The sequence below is a fragment of the Heloderma suspectum genome, chromosome 15 (assembly GCF_057233095.1).
Source record: "Heloderma suspectum isolate Gila_16-S chromosome 15, 16-S_ref, whole genome shotgun sequence".
Taxonomy (NCBI): domain Eukaryota; kingdom Metazoa; phylum Chordata; class Lepidosauria; order Squamata; family Helodermatidae; genus Heloderma; species Heloderma suspectum.
The window spans coordinates 17,411,839-17,428,763 of NC_139472.1; the positions used below are offsets into that span (position 1 = coordinate 17,411,839).

General features: G+C 48.3%; 1 protein-coding gene across 1 annotated transcript in view; it reads left to right on the forward strand.

Annotated features, from left to right (window-relative positions):
- Positions 1-10,073: 10,073 nt before the first annotated feature.
- The window catches only part of KAZN (kazrin, periplakin interacting protein), a 372,012-nt gene continuing 365,160 nt past the window's right edge, over positions 10,074-16,925 (forward strand). Inside the window, exon 1 of the mRNA XM_084822278.1 lies at positions 10,074-10,482. Within this exon, the coding sequence (XP_084678404.1) occupies positions 10,233-10,482 (250 nt within the window). The 5' untranslated portion in view covers positions 10,074-10,232. The remainder of the gene's footprint in view (positions 10,483-16,925) is intronic.

Genomic DNA, 16,925 nt, shown 5'->3' on the forward strand with positions numbered 1-16,925 from the left:
CTGGTTCCTATCCCGATGTCTTATACAGTGTCAGGCAAAGTCAAGTTTATTCTCCCAAATTATTGCATCATATTCAGATGTCTTTACATTTTATTCATTTATTCATTTTTCTGTTTAAGCCACTTTCCCCAACCTGATGCTGTCCAGATGTGTTTGTTTATTTATTTATTTATTTATTTATTGCATTTATACCCCGCCTTTCTCCCTCTCGCAAGGAACTCAAGGCGGCTTACATTATCCTCCTCCTCACCGTTGTATCCTCACAACAACAACCCTGTGAGGTAGGTTGGGCTGAGAGTCTGTGACTGGCCCAAAGTCACCCAGTGAGCTTCCATGGCCAAGTGGGGACTAGAACCCGGATCTCCCGGCTCCCAGTCCGTCACTCTCACCACTACACTACACTGGCTCTATAGTGTTGGACTATAACTCCCATAATAGTTGGTTTGGGGATGATGGGAGTTAAAATCCAACACACCTGGATTACAGGTGGGGAAGGCTGCCTTAAACAGTAGTTGTTGTTGTTGTTCAGTCGTTAAGTCGTTAAGTCGTGTCCAACTCTTCATGACCCCATGGACCATAGCACGCCAGGCCTTCCTGTCCTGTGTTCTCTCCCAGAGCGTGCTCAAGTCCATATGCATTGCATCGCTGATGCTATCTAGCCATCTCATCCTCTACGGTCCCCTTCTCCTTTTGCCTTCAGTCTTTCCCAGCATCAGGGTCTTTTCCAGGGAGTTTTCTCTTCGCATTAGGTGGCCAAAATATTTGAGCTTCAGCTTCAGTATCTGTCCTTCCAATGAGCACTCAGGGTTGATTTCCTTAAGGATTGACTGATTTGATCTCCTCGCAGTCCAGGGGACTTGTAAGAGTCTTCTCCAGCATCACAGTTCGAAAGCATCAATTCTTCGGCATCAGCCTTCCTTACAGTCTAGCTCTCACAGCCATACATTACTACTGGGAAAACCATAGCTTGGATTATACGAATCTTTGTCGGCAAGGTGATGTCTCTGCTTCTTACTATGCTGTCTAGGTTGGCCATAGCTTTCCTCCCAAGGAGCAAGCGTCTTTTAATTTCATGGCTACAGTCACCATCTGCGGTGATCTTGGAGCCCAAGAAAGTAAAATCTGTCACTGCTTCCATTTCTTCCCCTTCTATATGCCAGGAAGTGATGGGGCCAGATGCCATGATCTTAGTTTTTTTAATGTTGAGTTTCAAACCAGCTTTTGCACTCTCCTCTTTCACCCTCAACAAGAGGCTCTTGAGATCCTCTTCACTTTCTGCCATTAGGGTGGTATTGTCTGCATATCGGAGGTTGTTGATAATTCTCCCGGCAATCTTAATTCCGACCTCTGATTCATCCAACCCGGCATTTCTCATGATGTACTCTGCATATAAGTTAAATAAGCAGGGTGACAATATGCAGCCTTGTCGTACTCCTTTCCCAATTTTGAACCACTCGGATGTTCCATGTCTGGTTCTTACTGTTGCTTCTTGACCCTCGTACAGGTTTCTCAGGAGACAGGTAAGGTGGTCTGGTACTCCCATCTCTTTCAGAATTTGCCAGAGTTTGTTGTGATCCACACAATCAAAGGCTTTAGCGTAGTCAATGAAGCAGAAATAGACGTTTTTCTGGAATTCTCTTGCTTTCTCCATGATGCAGCGAATGTTGGCGATTTGATCTCTAGTTCCTCTGCCTCTTCGAAACCCCGCTTGTACGTCCGGTAGATCTCGGTCCGCATACTGCTGAAGCCTAGCTTGTAGGATTTTGAGCATCACCTTGCTGGCATGTGAAATGAGTGCAATTGTGCGGTAGTTTGAACACTCTTTGGCGTTGCCCTTCTTTGGAACTGGAATGTAAACTGACCTTTTCCAGTCTTGTGGCCACTGTTGAGTGTTCCAAATTTGTTGGCATATTGAGTGCAGTACTTTAACAGCATCGTCTTTTAGGATTTTAAATAGATCAGCTGGAATACTGTCATCTCCGCTAGCTTTTTGTTAGTAATGCTTCCTAAGGCCCACTTGACTTCACTCTCTAGGATGTCCGGCTCAAGCTCAGTGACCGCACTATCATGGCTATCAGGGACATTAAGATTGTTCCTGTATAGTTCTTCTGTGTATTCTTGCCACCTCTTCTTAATCTCATCTGCTTCTGTTAGGTCCCTGCCTTCTTTGTCCTTTATCATGCTCGTCTTGGCACAAAACGTTCCCTTGAGATCTCCGATTTTCTTGAAAAGATCTCTAGTCTTTCCCATTCTATTGTTTTCTTCGATTTCTTTGCATTGTTCATTTAAGAAGGCCTTCTTGTCTCTCCTTGCTATTCTCTGGAAATCTGCATTCAGTTGGATATATCTTCCCCTTTCTCCCTTGCTTTTCGCTTCCCTTCTTTCCTCAGCTACTTGTAAAGCCTCATCAGACAGTCACCTTGCTTTCTTGCATTTCTTTTTCTTTGGGATGGATTTCGTTGCTGCCTCCTGAACAATGTTACAGACCTCTGTCCATAGTTCCTCAGGCACTCTGTCTATCAGGTCTAATCCCTGAAATCTATTCCTCACCTCCACTGTATATTCATCAGGGATATGATTTAGGTCATACCTGAATGGTTTCGTGGTTTTCCCTACGTTCTTCAATTTAAGCTGAAATATTGCAATAAGAAGCTCATGATCTGAGCCACAGTCAGCTCCAGGTCTTGTTTTGACTGACTGTATGGAGCTTCTCTATCTTTGGCTGCAAAGTACATAATCAATCTGATTTCGATATTGACCATCTGGTGATGTCCATGTGTAGAGTCGCCTCTTGTGCTGTTGGAAAAGAGTGTTTGCTATGATCAGCGTGTTCTCTTGGCAAAACTCTATTAGCCTTTGTCCTGCTTCATTTTGTACACCAAGGCCATGGTTGCCTGTTATCCCGGTGTTTTCTTGACTTCCTACTTTAGCATTCCAATCCCCTATGATGAAGAGGACATTATGGTTATATAGCTGAGGTTTTCTCTTGTTTTTATTGACTGAGTTCACAGAACACACTAACCCACACTCAGTGGTTGAGTGTGGGTTGTTGAGGAACCGTGGGTTGTTTGTTGAACCAAGGGGTAGCATGTGATTTGAACCCAGGACATTTTCCCCAGTGTGGCTTGTTAACCTTGTAATGTGGCTTATTTTTCTCAAACAAGCCACCTTGAGAACCCATGGTTTGTTGCTGGGTTGTTCAGGGTGGTTATTATTTATTTATTTATTTATTTAATTTATTAATCGCCCAACTGGCTGGTCACCCAGCCACTCTGGGCAATGTACAACATACAATAAAACAGTTTAAAACAATAAAATTTGACAGTAAAAACATTTTCTAAAATACCCTATCCCACCCCAAATGCCTGCCTGAACAACCACGTTTTTAATGCACAGCGGAAGCTCATTAAAGAGGGGGCATGGCGGAGTTCCCTAGGGAGGGAGTTCCACAGAGTGGGGGCCACCACAGAAAAGGCCCTCTCCCTCGTCCCCACCAGTCTAGCTGTCCTGCCTGATGGGACAGAGACAAGGCCATCCGAGGCTGATCTTGTTAAGCGGCCTGTCTGGTGTTGCTGGAGGCACTCCTTAAGACAGGCTGGGCCGGAACCATATAGGGTTTTAAAGGTCAAAAGCAACACCTTGAATTTGGCCCGGAAAACAACTGGTAACCAGTGCAACTCCTTCTGCACTGGAGTGATGTGATCTTGCCGGCAGCTGCCTTTAATCAGGCGAGCCACCGCGTTCTGTACCAGCTGCAGCTTCCGAACCGTCTTCAAGGGTAACCCCACGTAGAGCGCATTACAGTAGTCTAAACGAGAGGAGACCAGGGCATGTACTACCGATGGGAGCAGATGGTCGGGAAGGAAGGGGCGCAGCTGCCGTATCAGATGGAGTTGATTCAGCGCTGTCCGGCTCACAGCTGACACCTGAGCCTCCATGGACAGCTGGGAGTCCAAAATGACCCCCAGGCTGCGGACCTGGTCTTTCAAGGGTAGCCATACCCCATTCAACACCAGGTCAGCATCCCCCAGCCCCCTCTTGTCTCCCACCAAAAGTGCCTCGGTCTTGTCAGGGTTCAGCTTCAGCTTATTCCTCCCCATCCAGCCACTCCAGACATTTGGACAGGGATTCTACGGCCAACCTTGGTGAAGATTTGAACGAGAGGTAGAGCTGCGTGTCATCCGCATATTGATGACACCGCACCCCAAACCTCCTGATGATAGCCCCCAGCGGCTTCACATAGATGTTAAATAGCATCGGGGAGAGGATGGAGCCCTGTGGCACCCCACAAGTGAGTGGCCACGGGTCTGAAACCTCCTCCCCCAGTGCTACCCTCTGGTACCTGTCAGAGAGGAAGGACCAGAACCACTGCAATACGGTGTCTCCAATGCCCAACCCCTTCAGGCGGTCCAGGAGGATACCCTGGTCAACGGTATCTAAAGCCGCTGAGAGGTCAAGGAGAACAAGGAAGGAGCATTCGCCCCTATCCAGAGTCCTCCTCATATCATCCACCAAGGCGACCAAGGCCGTTTCTGTCCCATGCCCAAGCCTGAAGCCCGACTGAAATGGTTAACAAGCCACCCTGCATGGTTAACAAGCCACCCTGTGGAAAATGTCCTGGGTCCCTATGTTCCTATTGTATACGTTTGGACTTTATTGTTGCATCTTCCTTTTTCATTTGCCGCCCTGGGAACCCTAATGGTTGAAGATGAGGATATATTTCTTAAATAAATCCTATGCTTTGTTCTCATCCTCTTTGACGTGACTGCCCTCCAGATTTTGGGAGGCAGTCAAGCAGACATTCCATCTGCAGCGAAAAGGTAACTACAGTATCAGCTGCTATGCTGCCCAGAGAGGAAAAGTCCCCAGAAGCAGAACTCGATAAGTGAGAGACACCTAATTGGTTGCTGTTATTTTTAGTACATTCCAGGCCAGCAGGGCTGCCTAGCGAGCAGAGCTAGCTGCATAGACAGGTAGCTCTCTGAGCTGCTGTGTGGATACCTGGAAGCATTATCTGAGTCCATGGAAGGAGCATTTTATGTCTTTAATTGCCACCATGGAAATGGCTTCAGAATTCATTCAGCCTTTTCAGAAAGAAAGAAAGAAAGAAAGAAAGAAAGAAAGAAAGAAAGAAAGAAAGAAAGAAAGAAAGAAAGGTCTCCAATCATTTTAACTTTGAGATCTACCCTTAACCCTAACCTGCCACACTGGGCCCACTTTAAATGTTTGGTCATGCATGCCCCACTATTTCTGACAAAGAATGTTGTAGCATCTTAAAACTGGCACACTGATTAGGGCATATGCTTTTGTGAGCTGGAGGACTCACTTTATCAGGTGCCTAAAATGTTATCCTCAGTTGGCAGGATGAAGATGATTTACATGACACCATCTACTTTACAAAGTACAGGTATGGGTCCCTGGACAAAGGGGCTTACAGTCTAATCAGACACAGGGAAACAACAGAGAAAGGGAGGAAATGGTGCATGGATAAGCAGGGGACAAATATGCAATTACTCCAGTTACACATACTTCAGCTTACTTACAATAAAGCAGCCTTCCCCAACTCGGTGCACTCCGGATGTTTTGCCCTTCAACTCCCATCATCCCTGATGGGTCTGCTAGGAGTTGTAGTCCAAAAGATCTGGAGAGCACCAGGTTCAGGAAGGCTGCAATAAGGCCGAGAGACTAGGGGGATGACCCAGAGGCTTCCTGGAAAAGGAGAGTTTGGCAGACACGCTTTAACAAAATAATGGAGGGGTCCTGGGAGGCAGTTCCAGGCCTATGGGGCAGCAAGGCCAGGGGAATTGGGCACAGAGTATCTGCAAATAGGTGCAGATATGCAGGTAAAGAGTGTCAAATGTTATGAAACGTTCATGCTTTTTCTAACTCAGTTCTTATTGGGTGTGCATGTTTTGGAGTTGTTCAACTTGTATATGCCTTGTCCATTCCAATTCCCCATATTCCCCAGGTTGGAGCGGCGTGTAGCCGAGAGAGAGGGGTTTATGAGAGCCCTGCTGTGTAGTTCACTCGGAATATCGCAGGTTGCGGGTCAAGCTGATGCTGAGGGAGTGGTTTACATCTATCCCGCAATATCATCCAGTAGTATCATCTCCACATCGCAGATCAGGGATTGAGCTGAGGCTGAGAGAACGTACAACAACCCTGCAGTGTTGTCCAGAGCTGTTCTCTCCACATTGCTTTGGCTACTGGGCGGTATAGAAATAAATAAATAAATAAATAAATAAATAGGCTTGGGCTGAGAAACGATACGCCTATTTAGGGATGGCAGAGAATTCTGCCACGGATCTCGGGGTGGCCGAATGCCAGTGCATTCGGCCTACTGAAACCTGTGGCGGAACGGCCTGCCCCCCCCCACCCCGCGGATCCCCCCGGGACGAGACTTACCTGGGGTAGATCTTCCGGGCGGCAGCAGCGGCTGGTCTTCTGACCGGCTGCTGCCGCCACCATTTGCAGGTTTTGTGTTTTTTTACACCGATGTGATAGGCTTTGTAAGTTTTTACGTAGCCTAAAACGTCTGGGTAAAAAAAAAAAAAAAGGCTAAGGCCGCCGCTGTTTGCGTTCCTTATTTTGGGCCGTCTTAGTCTACGTAAATAATTACGTAGACTAAGACAGCGAAAATAAGGGGAACACAAATAGTGTCCACTACGCTATTTGCGTTCCCCTTACTTTCACCGTCTTAGTCTACGTAAATATTTACGTAGATTAAGATGTCAAAAATAAGGAATGCAAATGGCAGCGGCCGTAGCCGCTGCCATTTGCGTATGCGTTTTTTTGTGTGTGTTTTTTCACAGGGCCCTCGGCGGCCGGAAATCCGGCTGCAGACGGCTCTGGCCTGGCTGGGCCTGGCTGGCTGCTCCACAGAGCCGCCGCAGAGCACAGCCAGCCAAGGAGGATTCCGGGGGGGAGGAACGGAGCGCCTCCCCCCTCGTCCAGGATTCCGGGGGGAGGGACGGAGCGCCTCCCCCCCTGTCAAGGATTCCGGGGGGAGGGAGGGAACGCCTCCCCCCCCACCGTCAGCATAATCTGCGAACAGGTAAGTGATTTTCGTACATCCCTAAGCTTATTGCAGTCTTGGAGTGCCAGGACAAGAGAGACTAGTTCACAACAGCCCTGCAATGTAGTCCGGACATATCCAGGGCTCAGTTGTAGGCAGAAGCCTTGTGATCCAGTTAAGTCCATGCAGATGGATTGCGCTTTAATGTCCAGAAGCTTTTGTAAAAATCACACAAAATAAAAACAGGATTAGGAAGAGTGGGGATTCCTGATTCTACTACCTTTTGAAGGGGTGTGTATGTGTGTGTGTGGGGGGGGGGGCTGGAAAGCACTTTCTCTCCAATCACAGATATGGTAAAATCTTGGATTTCTCTACTGATTTCTATGGGCAGTAATTCACACTTCTGCCTTGAGGAATAAAGTAAGGCCAGAATTCAAACAGTAATGCAAGATACGTGCCTGGCTGTTTTGCCTGTGTTGCTGAAGGCAGTTTGTTACCACCGACAATATGCTGCATGCATCCAGGGCTCTCCGCTGATTAAAAACACACACAGGAAAAAGATGATGTTGGGGGGGGGTTGAAGACATACTATGGAAACACGACGGTGGTGATCAATGGGTTGGATCCAGACTTAGCCACCCTTAAAGCAGACCCATTGAAATCAGTGGGACTTAAGTGAGCTATGACTTAACTCCCATTGATTTCAATGTGTCTAACTCAAAGGATGGCTAACAGCGCATTCCTGAAAATGTATACTCAGAAGTTAAGTGCTACTTGGTTCAAGGGGGCTTTATTTATTACCACGGCAGTGTGTATAGGAACGCCAGCTAAGTCTGGATCCCACCCATGAATGTGAGTTATATTTATGTCGATACCATTCTGTAAATAAAGTTATCGGCAGCAACACTAAAAACCTTGAGTGCCATTTTCTTGGGAGAAAGGTAGGGCACAAATCAAATAAATACATAAAACATGATTATTTATTGGTATTGTCATGGTTAATAACTTTATGGATAGAGCACCATCGACACAGATATAAATAAAGGGTAATAGCCAACGTTAGTCCTACATAGAGGAGACCCACTGAAATGACTGAGACTTGAGTTAGCCACAACTAACCCAGGGCAAAATCCTATGCATGTTTAGATAGGAAAAAGTCCTACAGCTCCCAGCATTCCCCAGCCAGTAAGGCTGGCTAGGGAATTGTAGGACTCTTTTTTTTCCTGTCTAAACATGCATAGGATTTTGCCCTGAACTCCTGTTCATTTCAGTTCTATGTAACACTTACATTGGATACTACCCAAAGTGAATAATAATGATGCAATGATAATAATAATAATAATACTGCTGGGAGTTGTAGGGCTTTTCTCTGTCTAAACATGCATAGGATTGTGCCCTGAACTCCCATTCATTTCAATGGGACTGCTCTATGTAGAACTAACATTGGATACAACCCAAAGTTAATAATAATGATGAGATGATGGGAGTTGTACAGCTTTTTTTCTGTCTAAACATGCATAGGATTGCACTCCAAAGTCCCATTCATTTCAATGTGTCTGCTTTGTGTAGGACTAACATTGGACACAACCCAAAGTTAGTAATAATGAGATGATGATGATAATGGTGATGATGGGAGTTGTGGGACTTTCTTCTGCCTAATCATGCATAGGATTGCACACTGAAGTCCCATTCTTTTCAATGGATCTGCTTCAATGGGTAGGACTCGCATTGGCTACTACCCACAGTTAATAATAATGATGATACATTGATATTAATATTATTATTAATCCTAATAATCATAACACACAAAAGACTACACCTCGAAGTCCCATCCTTTTCCATGGGTCTACCCTACGTAGCACTAACATTGGACACTATCCACAGTTAACAATAATGATGAGATATTAGTATTATTATTAATCCTAATAATCATAACACACAAAAGACTACGCCTCGAAGTCCCATCCTTTTCCATGGGTCTACCCTACGTAGGACTAACATTGGACACTATCCACAGTTAACAATAATGATGAGATATTAGTATTATTATTAATCCTAATAATCATAACACACAAAAGACTACACCTCGAAGTCCCATCGTTTTCCATGGGTCTACCCTACGTAGGACTAACATTGGACGCTACCCACAGTTATTAATAATGATGAGATATTAGTATTATTATTAATCCTAATAATCACAAAACACAAAAGATTGTGCCTCGAAGTCCCCTCCTTTCCCACGGGTCTGCCCTACGTAGGACTAACATTGGACGCTACCCACAGTTATTAATAATGATGAGATATTAGTATTATTATTAATCCTAATAATCATAACACACAAAAGACTACCCCTCGAAGTCCCATCGTTTTCCATGGGTCTACCCTACGTAGGACTAACATTGGACGCTACCCACAGTTATTAATAATGATGAGATATTAGTATTATTATTAATCCTAATAATCACAAAACACAAAAGATTGTGCCTCGAAGCCCCCTCCTTTCCCACGGGTCTGCCCTACGTAGGACTAGCACTGGACGCTACCCACGGTTATTAATAATGAGACATTACTATGATCATCAGCCCTAATGATCACAGCACACAAAGGACTGCGCCTCGAAGCCCCCTCCGTCCTCTCCCACGGGGCCGCCCGACGTAGGACCGCCAGCGGACGCCACCAGCGGACAATACCGACGATGACCGGCTGCTGCTGCGAGCCTCCCCGCGCCAGCGCGCCAGTTTCCCGTCGCATTTCGATCCCCCCCTGGCGGAAACGGCGCCGGGCGCCCGCGCCTCTCTGCCCGACTCGGAGCGTCCGCGGGAGGCGCACAGCCTCCTCCGACTGTTGCATCGCGGACGGGGGGGGGAGGGAGGGGAGGCGGGGGGGAGGGGGGGCGAGCGGGAGGGAGGCCCGCCGGGCCGGGCCGGGCCGGGCCGGGCCGGCTGCCCGCCCCGCCCGCCGCTGTCCTCCCCCGCGCCCCCGCCCGGCCGGCAGATGGTAGGCTCCTCTTAAAGCGCCCGGCCCGCGTTTCCCCGGGCGGCGCTGCTTCGGCGAGCGGCTGCCGCTGGCCGCGCCGCGCTGCAGGGAGGCGCCCGCAGGTCGACGCCGCCGGGGCCCCGCGCGAGGCACGCGCGCCCCGGGCCCGCCCGCGCGCGATGCCGACCCCGCGGCTGAGCCCCCCGCCTTGTGCCCCCCGCAGGCCGGCGTCGCGAGCGTGATGGAGCCGGGCGGCCAGCAGCTGGCCCAGCGCATCGACGGAGCCCTCCAGGCGGCCGGGCAGGAGGCGAGCGCCTTGCGAGCCGAGCTGACAGCCGCCAGCCGCAGACTGGCCGAGCTCAGCGCCTGCTCCGGCGCCGGGGCGGCGGGCGGCGGCGGCGGCGGGAGCGGCGGCAGCAGCGGCGGCGGCCCCAGCGCCGCGGAGATGGCCGCCGGCGGCGCCATGGACAGCGGCCAGCCCAGCCTCCAAGGTAAGGGCGGGATCGGGGCTTCTGCCGGGGCGGGGTTGGGCCCGGGGGGGCGCCCGGGGGGGGCTGAGGGACCTGGGGGCTCAGCCCTTCCCTGGGAGGGGGGGAAGCGGAGGAGATCCGCCCCCCCTCTGTTTTTTGAGCCCAGCGTGTGCTTGGCTAGAGATGGGGGAGGTTGTAACCCCCCACCCCACCCCACACACGCACACACACACCGGCACACTCCCCCACCCCTTCCTTGGAGGACGGTCGAGCCAGCTGTATGTGGGCTGACTCGGAAGTAAGCCCCACTGCGGGCGCGGGGGGTTTGCTCCCCGGTAAGCGCGCATGGGATTCCAGCCCCCCCCCCCGCCCGCAACTCTCTGGGTTCAGGGGGGCTTTCCTCCCCGCTTTCCGCCACCAGAGGGTTGGGCTTTGCCTACTCTGAAGTAAGTCCCGCTTGCATTTAGCGGAGGTAAGGGATGCTGAGGGTTGTTTCCCCCTCCTCTCCCCCCTCCCCCAGTGGGATCCCAAGCATGCTTTCTCGGAAGTAAGCTGCACGGCACAGTAAGCTGGGGGGGGTGTTATTCCCCCAAGAAGTCTGCAGAGGGTTGCAGCCCGTGGGTTAGATCCAGACGTAATCATGCCTAGAGTAGACCCATTGAAATCAACTCACAGGACTTCCCTTTGAACCGATGAAGCGTCAGTCCGACTGAGTTCGATGGCTCTTCTCTAGTATGACCGAGTCTGGATCGAGCCCATAGTGTGCAAACTTTTGCTTGCCCGGTGTGCAGCCCTTACTCCCTCCCCATCTCCAGTTCCTGATCATAATTTCCTCGAAGAATCTGCCCATTCTTGATTTGCAAAACTCCCCTCTTTTCCAATGGTAAAGGCTGGTTAAAAGGTTTTTTGGGGGGGGTTTCGTTTTCCGAACTTCGTTTAATCGCTCTATGGGATTGTCACCTCCACTGTGGCGTCCAGAGGGAACTGTGATTAATTGTTCTTACTTTGCATCTTCTGTAATGCTTTGTTATCCCTAAGTTTGCATTCTCGTCCACCCCCCCCCCCCCGCCCTTGGATTTCTTCCAAGCTTTTGGAAGCCAAACAAGCTGTTGTGAGAGAATAAAGATTCGTTGCTTTGCAGGGCAAATTGTGGTGCAAGGTTGTTTCTCAAAAGTGTGTCCGGTTTTTCTTTGAGTCTTCTGGAAGAACTGACTTGTAGAGAGATGGGTATGTATGATATATAAACGTATTTTTGGGATGGAGACCCTATAGGACACCTTGAAACGTTGCCATATTGTTCCTTCTGACGCCGCCGGGATGGTTTCCGTTGTGTTTAGTAGGAGAGATGGATGGTACCTTCAAGATTGCCACCTCTCGGATGGTTCCTGGCTGTTGTCCAGGCAGAGCAGTTTTTCCTAGTGCACTTACGCCTGGTGATGTCAGCGCTGGAAGAGGTGTGTCAACGTTGGTGGTGGTTCCGTGGCACATTCTCCTGAGCGGGGAACGTCTGGGCAAATGAACCCTAAAAATGCTTTGCTTTGCACCTCGGTGATCCCTTAAGGCAAAGGACATTTGAGATGCTTTCAGAAGCCAGCTTGAAATGCTGGGATGGAAGACCCAGAAAGGGTCGGGGGGGGGGGGGGGTTGTGCGGAAGACAGTGTTGGAGTGGTGATGTCATGACAATATTTCATGTGTGAGGCTCTTGTTAATAGCACAGTTTTCCTTTGCTCTTTCTCTCTCTCCCCCCCCCCTCAAAAATGCTGGTAGGGGGTGATGAGTTTGAAAATGACCTGGTATCGAAATGGTAGAATGATTGTATTTTAAGAAGTCTTTCTCCCGCTACCTCCTCCACGTTGCAATCTAGGCATTGTAGAACCTGCCAATTACGGTTTTGCTTTACACCGAATTCCAAATGTGCACCTTTATTTTTGGGGTAAAGATTGTTTGACTCTGCTTTGCAAAGCGTTTGTCGTTGTTCCGATTTTATCCGTCGTCCGGGTTTTTATTGAAGGGCGGGGGCGGGGGGGAGAAGCGATCTCGTCTTCGCCGCGAAAACAATTTATTAATATGTGATGGTGTAAAAATGTGTGCAGGAAGAGGTGCTGTGCGAAGAAGGCATGTTATGTATGCGCTGTAATGAGGAAATGGCTGGAAAATTGGATCGGAGCAGCAGCGCTTGCAGGCTTAAAAACAGGAGCTCAACGTTCTGTATGTTCCCTTGCAGCAATGAAATAAACTTAAGGAGACTTTTAAGCACCATTTCTTGCATCCTGCACAGCAAGAGCCTGGGTCTGTGCAGTGAGTGAGTGATGATCCTAATTTTTATATCGGGGGTTATCAAATGAGGGCTGAATGGTTCCTTCCAGTCCCTTCAGGATGGCAGGAGCTTTCAGTTATTTTGGAAGACCAAAGGGACACACACACCCCGCCCCTGTCTGTGTAATAGTGATGGAAGCTGTGGCTGGTTGTGACTCTTGAACCAGGTCAGTTATGCAAAACATTTACTTGTTGTGTTTCCGTACTGCCCGATAGCCAGAGCATCTAATCTGCTTTCCAGATGGCTGAGGTGGTAGAATATGTGTTCCCAATGTTAAAACGGCTAGCATTATGGTGTGTGTGGATGGCTGTACCTCGGCCTCCACAACCTGGTACTGTCCAGATCTTTTGGACTGCAACTCCCAGCATTCCTGACCACTGGCCATGCTGGCTGGGCCTCATGGGAGCTGAAGTCCAAAACATCTTGAGAGCACCATGTTGGAGAAGGCTGAGGTGGGGAGAAGCTATGCCCCTCCAGCTGTTGTCAGACTCCAGGTTCCATCATCCCCAGCTAGCATGGCCAGGAATGCTGGGAGTTGTCGTCCGACGACATTTGGCGGGCCACAGGTTTCCCTCCTCTATAGCATCAGCTGATCGGCTTTCAGCTTGCAGTGTGATCCGGTGCAGGCTGACTCAGAAGTACGCCCAACCAAAGTCGGTGAGCCTGGCTCCCACGTGAGTGCGCATAGGAGGGCAGTTGTGGTTGGCAGCCTGTGCACGATCCATTTGGGATAATGCGCAGAAGGGTCAGAGGCCAGGCCTACATCCGCTGGAATATATACTTTAATTTAAAATCTTGGCGTTCTTCTGTGTTTTATCTTGAATTTGCTATGTTCACCTGGGGCCGAAAATAGCTCCGGAGAGGCTCAGAGCATCCAGGTCGCCTGAAAGAAGCAGCTGTCCTGAGACCAGCTCAGAGTGTTTGTCCACTTAGCTCAGAATGGTCTGCTCTGCCTGGTAGCAGCCTGTGGGGGGAGAGAGGTCTTTCCCATATACCCTCCCCCCTGATCCTTCAACAGGAAATGCTGGGGATTTGTCTGGTGAGGTGCCACTTGATACCCAGGTCACCAAGGGATGGATGTGCTTGTGTGAAGCAGCGCTACGTGCAGGGCCTGCCCAACTAGTGACCCACCAAGCGGAATGCAATACAGGTCACCAGCCATTTAGTGTGGCCTCCAAGGTGCTTGATTACAAAGCCCTAAACAACTTGGGGCCAGGATACCTTCTCCCTTACTAACCTGCCTGGTCACTGAGGTCATCGGATGGCTTCCTCCTGGTGGTTCCACATGGACCTATGGCCCGGTTGGAATCCACCAGGAAAAGAGACTTCAGCGTGGTGGCCCCCGTCCGGTGGAACTCTCTGCCTTTGGAGGCCAGGCAGGCGCCGACGTTGTGTTGCTTTCGGCGCCTCCTGAAGACATTATTTCGAGAGGCCTTCCCTGAGTGACCAGCCGCGGTTTATTAAGTTCAGAATTTGTCCTTTTAAAATGTTTTAATTGTTTTAATTATGGGATTTTATTTGTTAATCTTGTTGTTCATTGCTCCAAAATCTTTGATGTGGAGCGGTATTATAAATATTGTAAATAAATAAATTATGCACGCCTTCCGCATTCCCTGGCAGCCTGCAACATCAGGAGATTTAGGGAGTCCTTGGCGGGCCAACATGGTGTGTGTGTTTGGCTTGGTAGATCAGAATGTGAGAGACGTCTGAGCAATCACATGCTACCTTTGCTCTGGTTTCAGTGCCTTGAGAGATCCCGACGTTGCATTTACTGGTTACTGGTTCATTTGCAGCGGTGCAGGAGCTCAGCCCCATGGGCCAAATCCAGCCCACTTGGGGTCCCAATCCTGGCCCCACCCCCTTTCCCTCATTTTCCAGCCCCTCCCACCACTGGAATGTGGCCCCCGAGAGCTTCTCTGAAACTGAAATGGGCCCTCCAGCCGGAAGAGGTTCAACACCCCTGTTATATAGTAACTGCTCTTACAGCATCGGAAACAGCGAAATGGTTAGCTAGTATCAAACAACTGCACCGATCTGAGAAATATTTGTCAGGTCCTATGAAAATGGAAGATCGGGAAGCTTTGACATGTCCAAGATATGAACAAATGGATGCTAGGATGAAAATAGCGGGCGGGGTGGCACGATTTCATGGTATGCCTGTAGAAGATAGGTTGTGTGGCTCATTATGTACTTGGGTGTCAATTATATAGAGACATAAGAAAAGGTTATTTAGAGCCTCTACTAAAGAAAGCGAAATACAGGGGTGTAAAGGAGAAATGGATTTATTTATTACAATCAACCAATCCGTATGCGATACAGAGGGTCATGGTATTTGAGCTGAAAGCCCCTAGACTTAGAGCAGAGTTTTTGGATGCCATTGGTGTGAACTGTTATAACAATTCAGAGATATGACTGTAAGGTGATTGACATATTAAAGGTTCCTTTATTTTATTTATTCATTCATTCATTCATTCATTCATTCCATTTCTATACTGCCCAATAACCAAAGCTCTCTAGGCGGTTCACAAAAATTAAACCCCAAAAGCACACAGTAAAGCAATATAAAATATAAAAGCATTAAAACCACAATATAACAATACAACCAGAATACAACCCGAATAAAACTTAGCAGCAATGCAGAGATTTAAAATACAGATTTGAAACGGCAAAGCTAAAAGTCAAGAAAGCTGAAATGCCCGGGAAAATAAAAAGGTCTTCACCTGGCGCTGGAAGGAATACAATGTAGATGACAGGCAAACCTCACTAGGGAGCTCATTCCACAGCCAGGGTGCCACAGCAGAAAAGGCCCTCCTCATTGTTGCATATCCACCCTATTGTAACTTCAGTAAAGTCATGATACGTATTTTATAGTTTAGTTATTTTCACTTTATGTGTACATTTTGACATTTTAAATTTTGATTTTGTATCTTCTGCAATGATTTTGGATTGAGCAATAAATATATTACTTACTTACTACCCAGTCACGTAGGGGTTGGATATGCTGAAACAGCACACAGTCTTTTCAACGCTGCATCTTTATCCTGCTTTATTTCTGAAATGTATTAGCAAATAGGAACATCAGTGAATCATAGAATCATAGAATAGTAGGGTTGGAAGGGGCCTACAAGACCATGATGAACTCATGTCTTTGCATCCTCTGTGTCTGTAGGGAGGGTTCTGGCGGTTTTTTGTTTCCTCTTTTTATCCCCCCCCCCAGGGTTCACATGGAAATGAAAGATTACTTGTTTGGGATGCTGTCCCCCAGAAAAACCAAGCTGGGAAACCAGGTTCCTTTGTAACACGTGTGTAGCGGCCAAAGGAAGCACCCTGAAGATTATAGCAAAAAAAGTGTATTTGCTAAGCCATATATCTCCTGTAGCCACAGTTGGTTTATCAGAATGTCAGTACTCTTTCTGGATATTTAGGTGGGAACAATTTTACTTTCTAGTCCTCTTCAGGCATTATTCACCGCAAGTTGCAACAACGATACAGTGGCACCATGCATCTAGCTCCATGTTTAGATCATGTGACTCCTCCCAGCCCATCACATGTTGGCGGATAACTTTTGACCTGGAGAGGTTCTCCATGTGGTCTAGGAACCTGATTTTTCAGGACTCTCGGTTGTGTAGTGAGCCTTCCAAGATTCAAAAGGGGCCCTGCTGCAGAAATTCACCATTGTCATGTGAGCGGCCTCGAGGAACCATGTGACCTTGAGGGGCAGGGCTAAACATGTGCCCCCACTGTATGCATGTTGCTGTTTGGGGTGAGCAACCCCTGAATCAGGCTTTGGTGTCATATGTGACTGGTGCATTGCAGAACCAGATCCTATGTGTGGGCTGCAGTGTGGTTTTGGTTTAGAGTTTTTAAAAAGTGATTACTTTTTTCTGAATCGATTATATTTTATTTATTCCAAATTATTTTTCGGCTACCTTTGAGGATGGAACCTTCCCAAGGCAGCATACAAGATAAGAAATAACCAATACAAAACAAGAATATTCCATTAGAACAGTACCTAAAAATAAAAGCAGCCCAGAAATTTTAAGAAGCCCAGCAAAAACAAGTAGGTCTTCATGGCTGACCTGCAGACTTGCAAAGAACCATCAGTAGACGCTTATTCTAGAGGGGAAGGGCCACTACCAAAAAGGC